The sequence below is a fragment of the Pogoniulus pusillus genome, chromosome 4 (assembly GCF_015220805.1).
Source record: "Pogoniulus pusillus isolate bPogPus1 chromosome 4, bPogPus1.pri, whole genome shotgun sequence".
Taxonomy (NCBI): domain Eukaryota; kingdom Metazoa; phylum Chordata; class Aves; order Piciformes; family Lybiidae; genus Pogoniulus; species Pogoniulus pusillus.
The window spans coordinates 3,425,023-3,444,600 of record NC_087267.1 but is presented as its reverse complement, the minus strand read 5'-3'; the positions used below and the strand labels follow the sequence as shown (position 1 = coordinate 3,444,600).

The following is a 19,578-nucleotide window of genomic DNA, read 5'->3' as shown; positions in this document are numbered from 1 at the left end:
GGGGTGACAGGCGGGTCTAGGCCACAGCCGAGTGCGCACGCGTCAGTTCCGGCGGGGAGCGCGGCGCGGCGCGTGGGTAGGAAACGCCGCGGCGGCGGGGGAGCGGAAAATGGCGACGGCCGCGCAGCTCACGGACGAGGAGCTCTTCTCGGAGCTGAGGCGCTTTGGCTTCTCCCCGGGGCCGGTCACGGAGAGCACCCGGCCCGTCTACCTGAAGAAGCTGAAGAAGTTGCGCGAGGATGAGCGGGCTGGGGCCCGCAGCGGCGCCAGCAAGACCCGGAACAGCAACAACAATAACACGGGTGCCGGAGCGGCGCCGGGCGGAGGCGGTGGCCCCGGGCGAGCGGCCCCGGGCTTGGGCGCGCGGCTGGTCGGGGCCGAGCACCCCTACCTCCCCGGGGCCGCCGCCGGGAGCGGCCGGAGCCGCGCAGCACCCCCTGCCGGGGGCGGCAAAGTGCTGCTGGGCTTCAGCTCGGACGAGTCGGATGTGGAAACCAGTCCCCGGAGCCAGGCCGGCGCCGGTGGCGGCAGCAGGAGGGAGCGGGCTTCACCCCTCTTCCGCGGCCTGAGGCCATCCGTCCCCCACGGCGCCTGCAGCTTGAGTAACAGCTCTGCTCCGGAGGAGGCGGCCAGGCGGAAGCCCAGCGCCTGGTGGGGGGCGGCGGCCAGGAGACCGGCAGCGGATCAGGGTGTGAGGGAGTCCGGAGACGGCCAGGAGGAAGGAGGAGACGAGGACGACGAAGAAGAGGAGGGGAGCAGGCAACGGCGGTGGAAGAACCGGACCGTGAACGGTAACCGTTTCCTCTCTTACGGCGGCAGCAGGGACAAGTACTCTGACTCGGAGGAGGAGGAGGAGGCGGCGTCAGGGACGAGGGCCAAGCAGCAGGTACCGAAGGAGGAGTCAGTCGTCCGCCGGCCCAGACGGAGCCTCAGCAAGTCTCCTGCTCCATTCATAACAAGCAAATGCGCTGCAGCCGGCGCTGGCGTGATGGAGACGGGCCAAGAAAGGGCTGGCGGAGGCTGCGGTGCTGGTGTAGTAACGAATGACAGGGCGGCGGCGGAGGCAGCTGCTGCCGGGAGTCTAGACGGGGACAGAAATCGGGAGGAGGAGGAGGCGGCGGGAAAAGGAGGAGGAGGAGGATATGAGAATCTGGACTCTAGTCCTTCCAGCCCCAGATACCGCCTTGGCCTATCTAAGAAATCCCCTGCAATGTTGCTGCTGCCCCCGCCGCTCACGGACGTGGACAGCAGTAAAATCAGTGACCCTCCAGGCACCATTAGGAAAGCGACCAATAATCACGTACTCGGCGGTGCTGCTGGTAGCTGTAATGTTGAATCCAGAATCTATTCAGCTACTAATAGCCTTCCCTCGGGTGGAACCACCTCCTCCCTTAGACTCAACCACTCCAATCATACGGGTTCAAATCACACCTACCTGAAAAACACCTACCAGAAGAATCTCTCAGAGCCCGAGGAGGAGCTTCTCCAACAGTTCAAAAGAGAGGAGGTATCCACCACTGGAGGCTTCAGTGCACATTACCTGTCCATGTTCCTCTTAACTGCTGCATGCTTGTTCTTTCTGGTACTGGGATTCACATACCTGAGAATGAGAGGTTCTGGAGTAGCTGAGGATGTGGGAGCCAACAGTAAGTATTAGGTGAAGGGTAAGAGCAGTTTCTGTCACTAGATATAAAACTGTTAATTAACCTTTGTGTTTCCAGAAGTGAGTTCTATCTTGGTGTAATTTTTTAATATAGAGCACAGAGAAAATGTCTTTCCTTTTAAGTATGTGCCTCGCAAGCTGGTATAATAATCTTGCAATGCATCCTGACATTCTGTAGTGTAATCCATTGATATATTTTTTTTATCATGTTTTCTTCACAAAGCAATTTTACCTGTTTCATTCAATGTAGCAGATGTGTGATGAATAGAATTCACGAGGCAAGGCTTTGTGCCAGAGGTAATCATGCATATTTGGATACCTGAGATTGCTGCAGGGCTAAAATTTGACTATCGTTGTTCGATAACAAAGTTTCCATTTATGCATATTGAGGCTTGAAAAAAGTGTGACATTGAGATGATGTTGCACATTGCAGTAGACTTCGTGCAGTGAATGCTGAGCCTGTTGTGAATTGTTTTCTAAAAAGTAGTTTTTTTCCTAAATATAGGTGAGAGTATGTGTGTACACGTAGTACGGTTGTGCTTTAGTCTGAATTTCAGAGCATCCTAAATGGGAACTCCTTTAACATGTGAAAGTAACTTCTCGGAATGTATTTACAAACTACCATTTTCAATTCACAGAGCATATAAAAAATGGAAACGTACCATCTAAGGGTGGTGATTCATGCTAATGCAATTTTTAGCTGCTCTGAAATGTATAGTGGAGATTCTAACATCAGGAAAAATCGTGCCGTTGGTGTCTTAATTTCTCATCAGTAGCAATGAGAAATTACACTAAAAGCTAGTTTTGAGGCATAAGAGCGTTAGAAGTGTCCTTGGGGACTTGTGGTTTTTCTTGAACTGATTGAGGAAGGTGCGGGGGATGTATGCGTGTGCATATATTTCTTCGTATAGATAGTAGAGGATTTACATACTTGTGTGGCCATGTATACAGTGCCTTGTAAGGATTGATCCCAGTGTTGGACTGCGATCTGCTTGATGTTGCAGGGCAGAAATAGCAGTGTGAGCTGGTTGAGTTTTTGGTTGTTGTTGTGTGTTGTTGTGGTGTTTTTTTTTCCTCCAAGAGTTATTCTTTACGTTATGGTAGCAGAATTGTGCTTACTTCTGTGCTGTTTGGTGTTCACGGAGACCTGTAGCATCAAGGACTTAAGCAGTTTGCAGGGGTTGAGTAGATGCCCACGTGACTCTTAACTGCCGTTCAGCCTTGTTTTTGGAGAAGGCGGTGAACATAGGTGGGCTAAAATTAGATCCAGTATAGTGTGACTGTTGGGACTACTTATGTTCTGTGCTTAACTTCTGACCATCACTGCTTGAGACATACGTAGATTTTCTTAATGACAAGCTGTGTAATTCTACAAATACATATTGAATTTTCTAGTCTTGAAATCTGATTTTAATAGGGAAGGTCTGTCAGCCTACTGGGGTGAACTTACTGGCTGTCAAATTCAGTGATCGAGTTAAAACTTAACTGCCATGCTGATCGATAAAGCTAAATGTCTCAGCTCTGCAGGTAGCTGTAATACTGTGAGAAGAAATCCACTCTAAACTTACTGGCTTGGACAAAACTTGGTTTTGAATGAGTGAGCTTTCCTATAGAGCACATGGGGTCACTGTGTTGTGTGTATTGCTCTTGAAAAGTTAACCCAACTGCAACTGATAAACAGGGAAAACTGTTCTTTTCTGCTCTTCTGCTTATGTTGGGCTGCTCAGGTTATTGTCTGGTGGCCCACAGTTTCTTGGTAGTTCAGTTAAGCCAGTTCTTGGCCTGATCCTGTTCGCTCTCTTTTGAGTGGAACTCCTGACAGTGGACTTCCAGAACTGTTCTGACAGTGATGCTCACATTTCATCTGTTCTCCTTTCTCCAAGTCCTGGACTTTGCAATGTTAAAAGATAGGAACAGGGGGAAGAGGGCCCGTCGGAAGAAGCAAAGAGTAGGTTTTGTGACTATCTCCTTTGATAGGACGAGGAGCTAGCCACTTCTTTTAAGTAATGTGGGAGTAAACAGGGGATTACCTTGCACATACTTAGTAAATTTTTGCTTCTCAAATGGGCGTATGCAACAGAAATATGGTAGGTCTGTAGAACAGGCAAGAACAGACAAGACTAGCCAATAAAACTGATTGCTTTTGCAAAGGGAAAGAACACTGACTTATCTTAGGTGCTTCCCTAAGCTTAAGCATCATCTGAGCAAGTCCCTGTGGCTCCTCTATTTGTGTGGATGTGTTGTCTGTTTACTTCATACAAGCAGAACTGTTTCATACATTTTAAATAAAAATTAATGTATCTCAAGAAACAACCCTTCAGTTGAGTGAGTGAATATGGAGCTGTTTTTTTCTGTCTTGCAGATGGCTTTAGGTGAGAATTTTGTTGGCAGAGAATGATTTGATTGTGTAAAACTGTTATTTTGAACTTCAAAAGACATCATAAATGTTTTTAGGATTCAGTGAAGTTGTGCTATACCATAATTAAAATAGTTATTTTAAGAGAACAAAAAAGGCAGTTATTTTTATGTTTGAGTTCCTTCTTATTTTAGCTTTGCAGGGAATGGTGCATAATGAGCTTAATGCTGGTTGTCTTAATTGTTCTTTACCTAAAATGAAGTTAAAGTGATGTTATGTGTGTGGGGCATTGAGAAATACTTATCACCAAGTACACCAATTAGGTTGTAATCTAAGAACAGAGGAGATGTGTGCAATGGGGGAGAGCTTAAAACTAGGTGTGAGGTTGAATTTAGGCCAGGTAAAATAATACAGATAAGTGGTAAGCAGAAAACTTCAGAAGAGGATTGAAACTTTTGCCATGCATAATAATGTTCACATGAAATTAATTTTAAGCCATTGAAATTAAACTACTATTTAAGGGTTAAAAAAAGCCCAGCTAATGCGTGAGTGTTACATTGTGCTTGCAATCTTTTATGGTGTTGTATGTGAAAAGGCAGTTTGGACTTGGTGGTAACTTCTAGTTGATTGAACAGGGCTGGGTGATAGGTTGTAGCTTGGAGGTCTCTTCCAACCTGCTTGATTCTGTGATTCTTCTCATTCATGTTGATCTTGCTGTAAAGTGTTTTTTTTTGCTGCAGCAGCCTCCAAAATAGCAAGAAATTGCTATTTGTATTTTGGTAGAAAAATAGTAGATCTTACTTTTGACTGCTTCCCTGGGTTCTTCAAACTCTGAAGAGCTGGGTATATTTTCCAGCTTTGTTTTGTGATGTTACTCTAAGCCCTCTCAAGTGGCCACTCCTTGGTAGTTAGTTCTAAGATTATTTTTCAGAGAAAGCTGATAACAGTATCGGATCAGTAGATGTTACTTTCAGGTCTGACTTACTTTCTGAAAGATGAAGGCACTACTACAGATGCCGCCTAAGGTTGTAATTTGAAATAGGTTACATTTAGATTCTTGCTCTTTCTTCTCCAGTACTTTGCTTGGTGTGGCAAAAAACCACCACTAAAACCAACAATAATCTTGAAACTGTCAGATTGGTCTCTGCTAAGATCTTAGATTCTTGTTAGGAGAGGTTTTGAAGATGACATCTCTTGCGAAGTAAATTCGATACTTTCTGTGATACTTGTTACAAAGTAATTGCTAGGAGGATAATCCTTACTATATTTGCTACAACTTGCGTTTTTGGAATGTTAATTCCAGAGACTTAGCAGTTCATGTATTGCAAGTGGAACTTTATGCAAATCACAATTCTGAGGGTTGAGTTCTATTCTGTTGATGTTCCTTTGTACTAGACTTCTGAATTCCTTGGGTGTTAAAACTTCTATGGAATTTTATGTGGGGAGATTCCATTGCCTTATAAAAGACAAGATGACTGGGTCTACAAGTTACTATTAAAGTGCTGTTGTATTTCACAGGTAACTTACAAATCCACTTAGAATCTTCTTGACAGTGTTGCCTAGAGTGGAAGAGAATTAATTTTTGATAAAAAATATCTGTAGAGGAGAAAGGCAGTAAAGGGAAGAAACAAAATGAAAGGATTAAGAGTTCCTGTGTTGTGGTTCTATTATTGTTGCATGTGCTTTCCAAGTGTTACTTTGACTTTTGTGTTTGACAGTACAAGCACTTATGCTATTGACATGTTAGCATATAGCTCTTTTTACTTTCTTTATGTTGCTTTAAACTCTAGTTAGCAAGTATTTATCTTCAAGTATTTATCTTGATGCATATCTTAAAGGCTAATCTCTGTCATAGCAGATCTCACTTCTGTCATTTAGTAGGTTTTGGATCAAGATGAATAGATCAAAAATACTCTAGGCTGCCTTGGTTAAGCCAGGCAGAACAGTTAAATTTTCTTAGGATTTTGGAAAATGTTTACAGCATCCAAAGAAAATGGTCAAATAGAGAACACTGACAGGAAGACTCTTATGAGACCCTCAGTCATGAGAACAGCAATATTAAGAAAGGTCAAGATAAAGATGACATATGAAAAATCTCTTTTTAGAAATGGGAGTTTGCTGTGCCTCTGCCCTTTTAAGCATTTAGCATATAGTGGTCTGTTGCTGCTTGCTGTCCTAAGCGCAACAGAGCTGCTGAACAATGATCCATACAAAGCCTGAACACAGCAGTAAAATTCTGAAACGGATTCCTGTGTGTGCCCTATGGAGGGAAAACACCACCTTAACTCTATACAGGACATACAGAAGTAGCTACCAGCAGGTTTCTTATGACAAAGATGAGGCTGCTTCTCTGTATTAGCTACACAGAAGAAGGAAAACTGCCTACCACATGTAGTTGAAGTTTGCAGAGCTCAAACCCAGGATGATCTTGTCAGTAATTCAAGATTTAACATCACTTGACTGGAAAGGGATAGGCAGCAATATGCAGTAACTTCCATTTTGACTCGGCTGGTCTAAGACTAAGGAGCAGGCTAACCTTCCAGGCTGTTTACCAGCTGCATTTGTTCAATAGCATAAACTGCCTGGTTCAAATAAAAAATTACTTGAAGGAAACAATTTTATTACTACACAGCCATACATCACCACTGGCTCCTATGCTCAGTTAAAGAATCTGCTTGAACTAAGACTTCCAGTACTCTTACCATAATTGTTAAACAAGTTATGCCTATTAGTTAATGAGTTACATCAAGAGCTATAGTAGGTAGTCAATTTGATCTAGAGAGGAAAAAGAACCTATCTTAGCAAGAAACTCATCTGCCATATAGAAACAGCAAAAAAAGGAAGGCAAAGAAGAACAAATTACTTTTACCAAGATCTTAAACACTGGGGACAATTAAACTTTACTGCACCATTGACTTTTTGCAGATACCTGAGTCACTGCAGAGTAGTACAAATCTAGGTGTGTGAACTAGAGAAATTTACAAAGGTCTCCTTCCTTAATCCACTTATCCCATGCTTAAGATGGCCATATAGCTAGCAGTCCAGTGCTAAGGTTTAAGCAGCTCAGTATATTCATATCTCTTGAACGGCAAAGAATGTTACGTGCTGATTCACTCCCTTCATCAGAAAGGACAGACAGACCACACTTGGCCTTTGGTCCTCAAATCACTAGGACAGCTCCTTCCCAGTGCTGCTATTTTCATGTGATTTCCCTCCAGTCTTCTCTTGCTCCAAAGGAATGACTTTAATAGCATAGGTCTTATAGAGCAGAATAAAAGAAGGACTTAATATATTTTTTTGCCTCTTTTTCCTCACTTCATGTGCACTTTTACAGCAGCTTTAGACAAAGGTCAAAAGGGAAAAAAACCAACCACTATTTAAAGTGATGAATCAAGGAGTGCATTAACCACTGCATTGTCCAATTATAAGTACACGGGTACACTAGTACTCAGTGCAAACAAACTGAAGAAGTTTACAACACTTCTACTGGGAGTACCATCTTTTATGGAAGTCAGACTTTACAGACAGCAGTCATAATACACCTAGGATCACCAAGTCAGATTGTGCACTACGTGTTCTGAATGAGCAGCCTCTCAGAAGTACTTAAAAGGCTGCTATTTCTGTTTTCAGTGAGAAATTGAAACCTACTAGCCCAGAGGACTCTGTACCTATAATATTATGACTCTTTCAGATGCCCTGGACACTCCACTTTATTCTTTCCTGAGTTTACACCAAAATGAAAGTGTTTGCTGTTAGATACAAAGTACCCAAACATAAACATATCCTTTCAATACAGCACAAATTCTCAGTTTCCCACAGTGATTTAGAAACACCTTTATTCAAAGCTGCTTTTATGTAAGCAGTGTTTCACAAGCTTGCAGATAAGGAAAAGCAAAAGCTGAAAGGTAGTGGGACTACTTCCTTCTCTGAAAGGAAATCTGAATTTTTAACCTGATTTTTCTCAGCTATCAAAAGTCTCCCTGGGAGAATGTAAAGTTATTTTAACAAGCAAACAAATAAACAAAAAACATTGCAGATGACACCAAGCTAGGAGCAGGTGTTGATCTGTTGGAAGGTAGGAGAGCCCTGCAGAGGGACCTGGACAGGCTGGATGGGTGGGCAGAGGCCAATGGGATGAGATTTAACAAGGCCAAGTGCAGGGTTCTGCACTTCGGCCACAATAACCCCAAGCAGAGCTATAGGCTGGGGACTGAGTGGCTGGAGAGCAGCCAGGAGGAAAGGGACCTGGGGGTACTGATAGATAGTAAGCTGAAGATGAGCCAGCAGTGTGCCCAGGTGGCCAAGAGAGCCAATGGCATCCTGGGCTGCATCAGGAACAGTGTGGCCAGTAGGACAAGGGAGGTTATTCTTCCCCTGTACTCAGCACTGGTCAGGCCACACCTTGAGTACTGTGTCCAGTTCTGGGCCCCTCAATTCAAGAAAGATGTTGAGGTGCTGGAACATGTCCAGAGAAGGGCAACGAAGCTGGTGAGGGGCCTGGAACACAAATCCTATGAGGAGAGGTTGAGGGAACTGGGCCTGTTTAGCCTGGAGAAGAGGAGGCTCAGGGGTGATCTTATTACTGTCTACAACTACCTGAAGGGGCATTGTAGCCAGGTGGGGGTTGGCCTCTTCTCCCAGGTAACCAGCAATAAAACAAGGGGACACAGTCTCAAGTTGTGCCAGGGTAGGTATAGGCTGGATGTTAGGAAGAAGTTCTTCACAGAGAGAGTGATTTCCCATTGGAATGGGCTGCCCAGGGAGGTGGTGGAGGCACCGTCCCTGGGGGTCTTCAAGAAAAGCCTGGATGAGGCACTCAGTGCCATGGTCTAGTTGACTGGCTAGGGCTGGGTGATAGGCTGGACTCGATGATCTTGGAGGTCTCTTCCAACCTGGTTGATTCTATGATTCTATGATTCCCTGCTAAAACATCTCTGAACAAACATGCAACAGCTTTTCAGCTTTTTCCTTGAAATGCGTTTCACCTCCAGATACTTCCTTGGATCATACAATCAGGTACGAACATATACAGACACATACTAGGATGAACCTGACATGAGACATTCCTGTTAGTTTCAAGATCCCACCAATGAATAATTTTCTTTACAGAATAACAGTGAACTATTTCCAATGAAATTGCAAGAATGAGGAACACCTCAAGCAAGGCTGCCAAGCTGGCCTTTCCCTAATAATTTGATTTGATTTCCAGAGCCTGGAAGGGACTTCTCAGGAGTTTGTCACACATGCACCACCTAGTCTGTCACTCAGTAAAATTAACAAATACCCTGGCTGTCTGGAGCACAACACCTTAAAATGAACAAACAGCCCACTAAACTTGTAGATAAAGATCAAATGCCAGAGATGAGCAGAAAATTTCATAGTGAAATGTTCTTCCATTTCTCAAGAAACTCTTAAAAATTAAAGAGCAACCCTACCCCAAACCACACTGTAAAACACTCCCAAAACATGATTCAGACAACACTAACAATGAAACAACAACAAAATTACATCTCTACTTTTTAATAATGAAACCTTTCATTCACAGTAAATGCTCCATCGCTCAATATCTATTGACAGGTTTCAGGCCAGTTGAGGTTAGAGTCCTGTTCTCTGTTAGGAACAGTATCTGCACGTTCAGATAAAAATCTGTTTGATGGAATTGTGCTGTGAGATATTGGAATAGTGGGTGTGAGGAGCTTGTATTGTGCAGCTTAATGATGCTGAACAGACACTGGGGTATGTATTATTGAATGAGTGCGTTGTGGAATGTTTTATCAAAGTACATAGTGAGATGATGAGTATTGAGGGGATATATGGGTAAAGTGAATGGCTTCAATATGCAGCCTATTGAAAGTATCCAAAAGCAGACATGAACACTGTCTGAGGTTTCTCCGATAAGCAGTTCAGAGATTTAACTGACTTTCAAAGAAACACTTCTGTTTCTTTGATTAAGATCCAGATATAGCCTTAAAATCTAGTTGAGAATAATACTGTACTGATCCAACTCAGTCCAGCTGTCCTCTTGACATAAAGTTTTATTCAGTTGACTGCCCCACAAGGCCAGTCTGATGCTGCATTTACACAAGATATAATGAGTCCAAGTATGTTTCTTACACTTTTCCAGTACAGAGAATGTATGGGGATATGACCTTTATGTAAGCCCTGTATTAAGATGTGAGGGAATAAAGCTGCCATAAAGTAAGTCTTAGTATGTTTACAAAACAATTATTTTCTAACAAGCCATCTTCCAACTTTTAATTAAGTAAATAGCCTTCTCTATAATACAGGAAAACTGGCCTAAGGAACTGGTCTACAACCCTTCATAATGTAGCATCATTAGAATTCAGTAGATCTCATAGACTACTTAGTTGTGGGTTCTTCTGTAAATTTTCTTCACCATTTCTATTGTCACTGTATGTGTCTGTCCTAAGCAGAAAAGGCTGTATCACACTTGAACCTGGCAGAGGTTCTTAACAGAAGAAACACAAGGTTGCCTTTTGCTTTCCCACTCCTTTCTAGTCTAAAATGCTTTAAAACATGCAAAAGTTGCAACTAGATCTACCTTCAGATCCTAGATCACCTTTAATTTTCTCATGAGAAGCCAGATTTTCTTTCCAGAAAAATTATCATGCACTATGGAGTGCAAACTTCATTTGAGACCTAGTGAATCAGATCCTGACAGAGCTTTTCTGCATCCCTGCTCCTCAGGCAAGTAATCTTAGTTTCAATTACTCATGACCGATTTCACAAAAAAAGCATAGTCTATGTAATAGCAACATTGGAAAAAAGTGTAATTGCAAGAATATATAAAGCCATAACATAAGGAAAGTTGTGTGCATGTCTGCAAACAGCAGCACGTTTCAGTATGAATGCCAAATATGTTCTAAATCTTCTGAACAAAGTATCAAAAACTAATATCTGCTTAAAATTGGGAATTCTGAAGTTGCATTATTTGTGGTTCAAATACTAATAAGCAATTTTCACATCTATGCTTTAAGCTACAGACCTGCTACTAGGTAAATAGACAATTTATTGTCCCTTAGAAAGGATTAAAAGTTGTCAGGTAAGGCAAACTATTTTACACTCTGAAACAATTATTTGTGCTTTCCTGGTAAAAAGTCTTGACTAAATTTGTTCTTCAGTTTTAAGAATTATTTCTGATACACTTAGATTATGACTCAATATATTTACAGTGAAAACTCTTCAAGACAGGAATCCTTTCTGATTTTATGAGGTCACAGGAATGTTTCTGTCCACACTAGAACCCTTGTTAGAGTGTCAGTAGACTTAAATGCAGATTACCATTGATTAAAGAAAAAAGTTTTTGTGGTTTTAACAAGACTTTCTTTCTGTTTCATCCTGAACTTTGGAATTTGAGGAAAGCAGACCACTTTCTAATTTAACATGGAACTGCTTCTGCTGCCATGTTTTCAAATTGGAGTTTCCTGTGCATGTCTTTGGTGTTTGGGTTTTTTTTGTTCATTTGTCTTCGCTCATTGAAGTCCTGAGTGGTTTTTGACCTTATAAAAGAGCTAAAATGCTTGTGATAAGGGAGCACAGAAAGGATGAAAACTACTACAGAAGCCTGTTCTGATTCTCTTGAAAGTAAAGGTATTGACTGCCATTATAAAATACTGGTAGGTGCCTGAAGTTTAACATTTCTCCTGTTAATATTTTACAGCTGCTGATAAAAGCAGTGTGTTTGGGTTTTTTCTTTCTTGCTTTTCTTACATATAAGCACACATAATGGAAACTGTGTGTGTTCAAGGAATGTAGTATTACCTAATCTTTACAATGCATTGCAAACGCATTTCTCCTGAGTCATTTTTCCTAAGAGAACACAGACAGCTGTTTCTTCATTGAAATACAATATAATGTGTGTGCAAATTTTATTGATACAAACCTGTAATGGGAAGCATTAGATTATCCACTTAACACACCTTTACAGGACATATTTTTGAAAAAAATAAGTCCTGCTTTTTATGGAATTAGACTGCTTGTGACATAGTATGTCAGGAGGAGGAAAGTACTTTTCTGTTTGCAGACGCTGCTAGGTTGGAAGCATGTGCTGCAGCGGACAGTCACTGAATCCTTGTGTGGATAGTATTTGGCACTTTTGGCATCACAGAAGAGATACTAAGTGCTTACAGGCTCATTGGGATTATTCTTGTTTCTGCAGCCATGGCTTTACTTAGTCACACTGGAAAGTTGCTTTTTCTTTGTAAAATCAAATAATCTCTACATCCAGTAATTGATTATTACATTACAATGATTACCTTAAAAATGTTAGCTTAATATTTAGTAGTAGCCAAGAAGGAAACACAATGGTAGGTTTTCTTATTACTTAGAGAACAAAGAGTATTCAAGAAGATTTGTTTGAGAGTTGCAGTTAACAATCCAGGGTTCTCCTTTACTTTGAATAGCGTCCAACTCTGGTCCTCAACCTCACAAAGGGCATAGCAGAACTGCTAAAAGGTTAAGAGTAGGAATATGATCAGAAACATAGTCTGGCTTTCATAACTAGGAGAAATAGGACTTGAGTGTGAAAGAGTGAGAGAATGCAGACAGAGAAATGAAGCAAAGGCACAAATACTAGGGAGAGAGAGAGTAGGCTTTGATTACTCACCATTTCCTCTAAATATAAAGAAGAGTTTCTCAATGAGTGGCAAGTTCAGGGTAAGCAGAGAAACTGGTTTATCACAGGTGTGTTTAAATTGTGGAACTGTAAAGCTTCCTTGGTGTTGATTCAGGACTAGACAAATTGGTTGTGGAAAAATACATTAGGGATGATAATTTAGGAGAAGAAAAAGTAGCCAGCCACTTCTGTTTCAGGAGTCTTCTGAGGTGCAAATCATTTTGTGATGGAGAGAATATTCTGCTGATGTATCAGCATATACTTTGTATTCTTGCACTCATTTTTGCAACTGTTCTGTTGATTTCTGCCCTTCAGTTAGAGACAGGTATCTCTGGAACGGGCAAAATCTTTTGCTGCTGATGGAGGCAGGATTCTGAGGTAACTGAATGCTTGGCCCACTATGTGTGTTCTTTCCTAATTCAGCTCAGATTTTATCTGTTGAAATCTTTTGAATACTCAGACTTCAGGAATGGTAACAGTATACAGGGCAGGCAGCACAGCATTTAGGACATAGTAGTAGATTAGCTGCTTTTTGGCACCCTTTTTTAGTGAGTGGAAGGTAACTGAATCCCTTCATTTGGTACTGCGTTAGTGATACGGTTCTAAGTTATGTCCTGAGCAAAGGTGTTTTTACTTGAGTGTGTCTTCTTCCTAAGTATGACTGCCTGTGAATCTGTGCCAGTCTTTGGAAATGTTACCATTAAGAGTCTCTAAAAGCTGACTTGTATATTCATGAATGTCTGTGATTAGGCTGAAACTTCCTCTCTGTTAACCATGCTTCGACAAAAAGGAGAAATCCCACTTTGTGTTCCCTGTTTGTTTTACAGTAGGAAACAAAACCATCAGAAATACTGTGTTTGTCCACAATAGCTACCAGTGTATTAGGGAGGAAAATAGGGTGGTGGTGCATGGTTTTATTGTTACTTTAAAGATGAAACCTCCGGTAGTGTATCAAAAATTAACCTTGTATGTTTGCACTGACTGCATTTGTATTCCTGAAATTGAGTTTCTGTGTGAGACGGCTGGGTATGTGCGTTTGTGTTGACAGCTTTGGTTGGAATGCTTTGGAGCTGTGCTTTGTATTGGTGACTTTTGTTGTTTGAGATTGACTGGTTCCACTATTCTGAGGAATTCTAGTAGTCTGTAAATCATCATTTATAGCTTGTTCCAACAGCAGTGCATGTAGACTGGTTACTTCTAAGGGTCATTAGTAGACTTTTCAGTTATCTGGAACAATATTTGTACAATGCTTTGATTTATTTCCCAGGCTCTTCAGTAATCTTACTGTCTTCTTGTTGGTTAACTAGCATTTAAATGCAATCAGCTTTTAAAAATGGAATTTAAACGGCATATGTCTTCCTGATCTAGGGTAGAGTGTCCCTGCTCATGGCAGGGGGGTTGCAACTCGATGATCCTTGTGGTCCCTTCTAACTCTGACTGATTCTATGATTCCTCTTCTGGAATCAAATTTCACATGAAGATAATATCCCTCAGTGTCCTTAAGCTTGTTTTCTTACCATGTCTGCACATTTGTTGTGGAGGCAGGGAATTAATGTGGCCGAGTTATTTTATTTTCCTGAAACCTACCCCCAAAACTATACACAGAAATTCGTTTAGTCCTAATTAGCAGATTCAGTTTGAGAAGAACTTACACGGATACCATAGATAAATTTGACCGATTCAGAAGTCAGGAGATGGAAAGGCTAATCTAGTAAACATAGCATTCCCAATATTAATCAGGCTGAGCCAAAGTTACTCGCAGGTGAGTTAGGCTGTCTCAGAGAAAGGGCGGTCTAGATGCGTGTCAGCTCGCTCTCTTTCAGAGGACATCCGAGGCTCCTTAGCTTGTACAGTGGGTGCTTATGGTGGAAAGCCTTCCAAAGCAAAGACAGTCCTGTCCCCCAGGAGCTTGTCCAGAGCGTCAGGGGAACTCTTTCTGCAGAAACTATCCAGGTGGGGGAAAACTCTAAGGCAGGAACCCCAAGGCAGGAAGTACCCCAATATTTATACCCTTCCTGGACAAAGAGCAGAGTTAGCACTGCCTAGGCGCGAAGACCACAGCCAATCCCAGCCCGATTCCAGCACGGGCACTGCACGGGCACCCCTTGTGCAGGAAGGGCCTTTTGTTCCCCCCTTTCACGCCTGCAGAGCGGGGCTGGGAAACAGGTTTCTCGCTCCTTTCCTCTCCCATTCAAACCACGGAGAGAGAGGAATTTTAGGCCATTATCATTACACCTTGCCAGGAATAAAGCATTTCTACCAATGTATCAAACTTCAAAGCAGATTGTTTGGGGGAGTTGGTGTGGTTGTATTTGTTAAGTTTTGGAAGTTTTTCTGCCATAAAAATACTCTGGCCATTTTTTAATCCTGCATCTGGTATTGACGTGTGGCTGGGTAAAGGTGCTATGCTTCTTGCAGATCCGCTGCTGTCTGAGGAGTTCTAATGGATAATGAGATTGCTATGTCCACTTGTTTGTTGTTTCCCCCCCTTTTCTGAGGGCACCTTGCTGTGGCTGTTGATGGGTTGGCTAACCTGGAAAGAAGCTGCTCCTGTTTTAAGACGTTAGTGCTATATTTTTTTAGCTTAGTTGTATAAGTAGATGTGAATTTATTCTTTGAAACTCAGAAAAATGTGAGCTTAGTAGGCTGATGATTGTTACTGTATACTGGAGGTCTTGAACACCTTTTGAGGAGGAAGCTTGGAATTATGTGTTGACAAACTCACCTTTAGTATTGAAATTAATACTTTGCTTGGTAGAAAAAGAACTTTTTACTTTTAGAACTACTTTAAGAACTGTCAAGAAACCTTTCAAAACAATAATGATGTAATATATTGAAACAGCTTAGGCACTGGAGTAGATGAAAAGTATCTGTAGCTGGAGCAAGTGGGAGGATTTGGTAAGAGCTTAGATCCTGGACAAAAGAAAGAAGGGTGGATTCAGAACGTCATTAAGGAGTGGCCTCAACTGAAATTTAACAAGGTTTTATGGTAAATAATTGCAGGTTGATTGAGAGTTGTTAATTGCATGTGCAGCTGGTGAATTGCTGCAGTTACATTTAGCATACTTACCTCTTCAGGCATTAGGCATCCTAAACAGTATTAACATCTTAAAGTATATCAGTTAACTTTAAAATCACTAGCTTCAAAGGAATTTACTGGAAGTCCTATAGTGTGAGTTACAAGGATCATCACGTTTTTGTGCTAGATAGTTTTGGAGGAGAGTCTTTTTTTTTTCTGTTTCACTTCAATTGTGATATATTTGGGAGTTGGCATCTCATCTGGATTGCTTCATATTTGGATAAATGAAAAGATCAAATTCATGAAGTAGCTTACATGTCAGACACGGGAGTCGTGATGCTGAGGAGAGGTGACACCACCATTGTCTTCACTTCAGTTGCTGTACTGGCCTACCTTATGTAGAAGTGTAGCTGACAGTTTTCAGTTTGCATCTTTGGAGGCAGGAAAGTATTGCATTTGTGGTTGCTCCATGGCTTTCATCAGTGCTAAAATGGTTTGCCAGGTATACTGAAACCTGTACAATATTGTCTCATGTCCCATTCCCTCTTCCCTGCCCCTTCCAATCTAAAATCTTATAATCAGGATTTTCTATATGCTCAATAAGGTTGCCCTTGGGAAGAGGCCATAATTACATAATTATTCTGTCTGGAAAACTACTGCTCAAACTGGGAGGTTGGCAGTCATCTAGAGCCTTGGCTGTGTCTCTCTAGTCCTATGCTACACTATTTAGATTAAAAGTTTAGTATCCTGGGAAGGTTCTGCTGAGTTAATGAATGAAACACAACCAAGCTTTGTAAAGTTGGTAATCTAGTAGGCAATGTCTTAAAATTTGCAGCTCTAGAATGAAAACATGAAGTGATATAAGGTGTGGTTTACGAGAAAGCTTGAACATCTGCTTCTATCAGTTTTAATTAAACTGTCTGAATCAAGGTTTTGAGTGCCTGCAAACCAGTCCCTGTGTTTGAGTGCTGCTGGTTTTTTGGTGTGGTGTTTCCCCACAGCGTTTACTGTTAGGAAGCCAAAATGCTTGTTGTGTAAGTCACACACTTTATTTTCTTCTGAGCTTAGGCACATGGACTAACTGCAAAGCTTCAGAGTCAGGCTTTCTTCTTCACTCCAAGTATTTTCATTGCTGCACTGTTTTATGCGTGATTTGTTGGGTTTAACTGTAGAAATGTAACAATGGTAGTGAACACATAGAGGAACTGTGTAATGGTACTTATACGTACTTCAAACTTGCCCTTCAAAAATAAGGTGGTGTGCATCAGCTTGTGGCTGCTACCAACAGTGCTATGGGACTTCAGGCAGGTTAAAAATGCATTGTTTTACAAATCTATCTGGATCTCTCCAAGGGTTTCTACTCTGTCTCCCACAGCCTCTTCCTTGAGAAACTGACACTACGACCTGGGCAAGTGGTCTGTGCAGTGGGTGGGGCTGACAGGTCCTACTGAGAGGGTGGTAATAAATAGCTCTTTCTCAAACTAGCAACCTGTCACTAGTGGGGTTCCCCAGGGATCAGTATTTGGCCCAGTGAACCCTATGAGGAGAGGCTGAGGGAGCTGGGGGTGTTTAGCCTAGAGAAGAGGAGGCTCAGGGGTGACCTCATTGCTGTCTATAACTACCTGAAGGGACATTGTAGCCAGGGGTGGGGGGGGGTAGCCTCTTCTCCCAGGGAGCCAGCAACAGAACAAGGGGACACAGTCTGAAGTTGTGCTGGGAGAGGTCTAGGCTGGATGTTAGGAGGAAGTTGTTGGCAGAGAGAGTGATTGGCATTGGAATGGGCTGCCCAGGGAGGTGGTGGAGGCACCGGTGGACTGGATGATCTTGGAGGTCTCTTCCAACCTCGTTGATTCTGTGATTCTATTCTATGATTCTATGATTAATGATTTAGATATTGGAATTAAGAGCACTCTGATGAAGTTTGCTGACAATACAAAAATAAGTGGGGAAGTTGACACTCCAGAAGGGAGAGCTATCCTCTGGGAAGATCTTGACAGGCTGGTCAAGTGGGCAAGAAGGAACTGTATGAAGTTTAGTGAGGTTAGTGGAGGGTCTTGCACCTGGAAACATGGAAACACATAACCCAGGAATGCAGATCAGATTGGGAGCCACCTGGTTTGAGAGCACCACTTTGAAAAGGGACCTGAGGGTCTTGGTGGACAAAAGGCCCAACATAAGTGAACAGTGTGTGCTGAAGTGGCAAAGAAAGCCAACAGGACTCTGAGTTGCATTAATAAGGGTATCACAAGCAGGGATAGAAATGCCATTCTCCCACTCTGCTCAGCACTGGTCAAGCTGCACCTTGAGTACTTTGCACAGTTTTGGTCCTTGCTATACAAGAAGGTGCAAACAGCCTGGACAGGGTCTAGAGAAGGGTGACATGACTGCTCAGAGGACTGGAAGACCTGTCATATGAAGGAAGTTTGAGAGCTGGGCTGGTTCAACCTTGAGAAGAAAAGGCTTAGGGAAGACTTCATAACTGTGTACAAGTATAGAAAGGGCAGCTATCATGAGGGGGGGGACTCCCTTTTTACAGAGTCATGCTGTAAAGACAAGGGATAATGAACACAAGTTGCTACTGGGGAGATTTGGACTGGATGCCAGAAAAAAAAGATTCACTATTTGAACTATTAGACATTGGACTAAACCCCCAAGGGAGGTGGTAGATTCTACAGTTTACATTAGACAGTTCCAAGGCCCAGCTTGACAGGGTGCTGGGCCATCTCGAAAGCTTGGACTAGATCCTGAGGTCCCTTCTAGTCTGATGTTCTATGAATTAATCTATGAATTAAAAAAAGAATTTATTTTTTGCAAGTAAGATCCTTTTTTCCATTTTTTTTTCCTTCCTTTACTTCTCCAGATGTAATTACACTTGGCAAAGGTTAGTGGAATCCTGATGTGTAAGTTGGAGGATACAAGAGAAACTGAGGACCGTTTCTCCTAAAGCAGAAATCTTGTCATGAATTTCTGTTATTTTTCCCATTTTATAAGCCGTTTTTGTAGCCCTCTGTTGGACTCTCTCAAGTAGATCCTTGCCCCCCTTAATGGTCATGTAGTCACACTGTGCTTTTCACCTGAGCTATCCCCTTTTGTCAAAGAGGATAGCTTCTGTCAAAACAGAAGATGCTGAGGATTGTACAGCTTTGTGTTGTATGGATTATCACCTGGCAAACAAATTAGTTTTTGTTGCTTAAAGAAGACACCAAAAATGTAAACCCTTCAAAATGCTGATTTCAATGCAATTGAGTCATTGAAGCAAGAGTTCAGCAAATGACAAGGGGAGTTTTGTTTGCATGGAATTACTTGTGAAATTCCTAGATGTACAAGATTCTGGATCAACCTAAATGCTAGTATAGTGCGTCATCAAATACAGAATTAAGTTAAAAGTTAATAGCTGTCTAATTTTTATTTGTAATATTATGGCCTTGTTAGTTCTTATGGAGATATTAAAGTGTTGTCATAAAGCTACAATGTTGCTGTACCTTTTATAAAATCTTTTTGGACTCTAGAATGAATTTATTTTTTTTTTATTTTGACAGTCAAGAGTACCCTCAGTGAAGAACTTCAACAAATAGAAGTAAGTAAACCTACTTGATAATGAGATTTTAGTCTGGCAAATGATTGTATAATACCAACAAATCTGTGGTTTCAGAGTATTTTGCATGAGCTGAACATACTTGCAACTCTGTTTGAGGTTGTTGTTTTTTGTCTCGGGCAATATGACTAATGGGCTAAACTGCCTGTTCTCTCAACACAAAAGTGTGGGGAAGAGTAACACGCAAAACACAGGGCTGAGGTAGAGATAAGAGTTTAATGTAACAGAAGATACAAGCACAAAGCATAATTACCTTAGCCATAATCTAATTAATCTAATAATACAATGCTTAGCTTAGCCTATTTGCAAA

The 19,578-nt window shown here is 41.8% G+C and overlaps 1 protein-coding gene across 2 annotated transcripts in view; it reads left to right on the top strand.

Annotated features, from left to right (window-relative positions):
* The first annotated feature begins 8 nt into the window (after positions 1 to 8).
* Positions 9 to 19,578, top strand: part of LEMD3 (LEM domain containing 3) — a 51,539-nt gene continuing 31,969 nt past the window's right edge. For both annotated transcript variants that reach the window (XM_064141989.1, XM_064141990.1), the window contains exons 1-2: positions 9 to 1,646; positions 19,213 to 19,250. In XM_064141989.1, the coding sequence (XP_063998059.1) occupies positions 110 to 1,646; positions 19,213 to 19,250 (1,575 nt within the window). In that variant the 5' untranslated portion in view covers positions 9 to 109. The remainder of the gene's footprint in view (positions 1,647 to 19,212; positions 19,251 to 19,578) is intronic.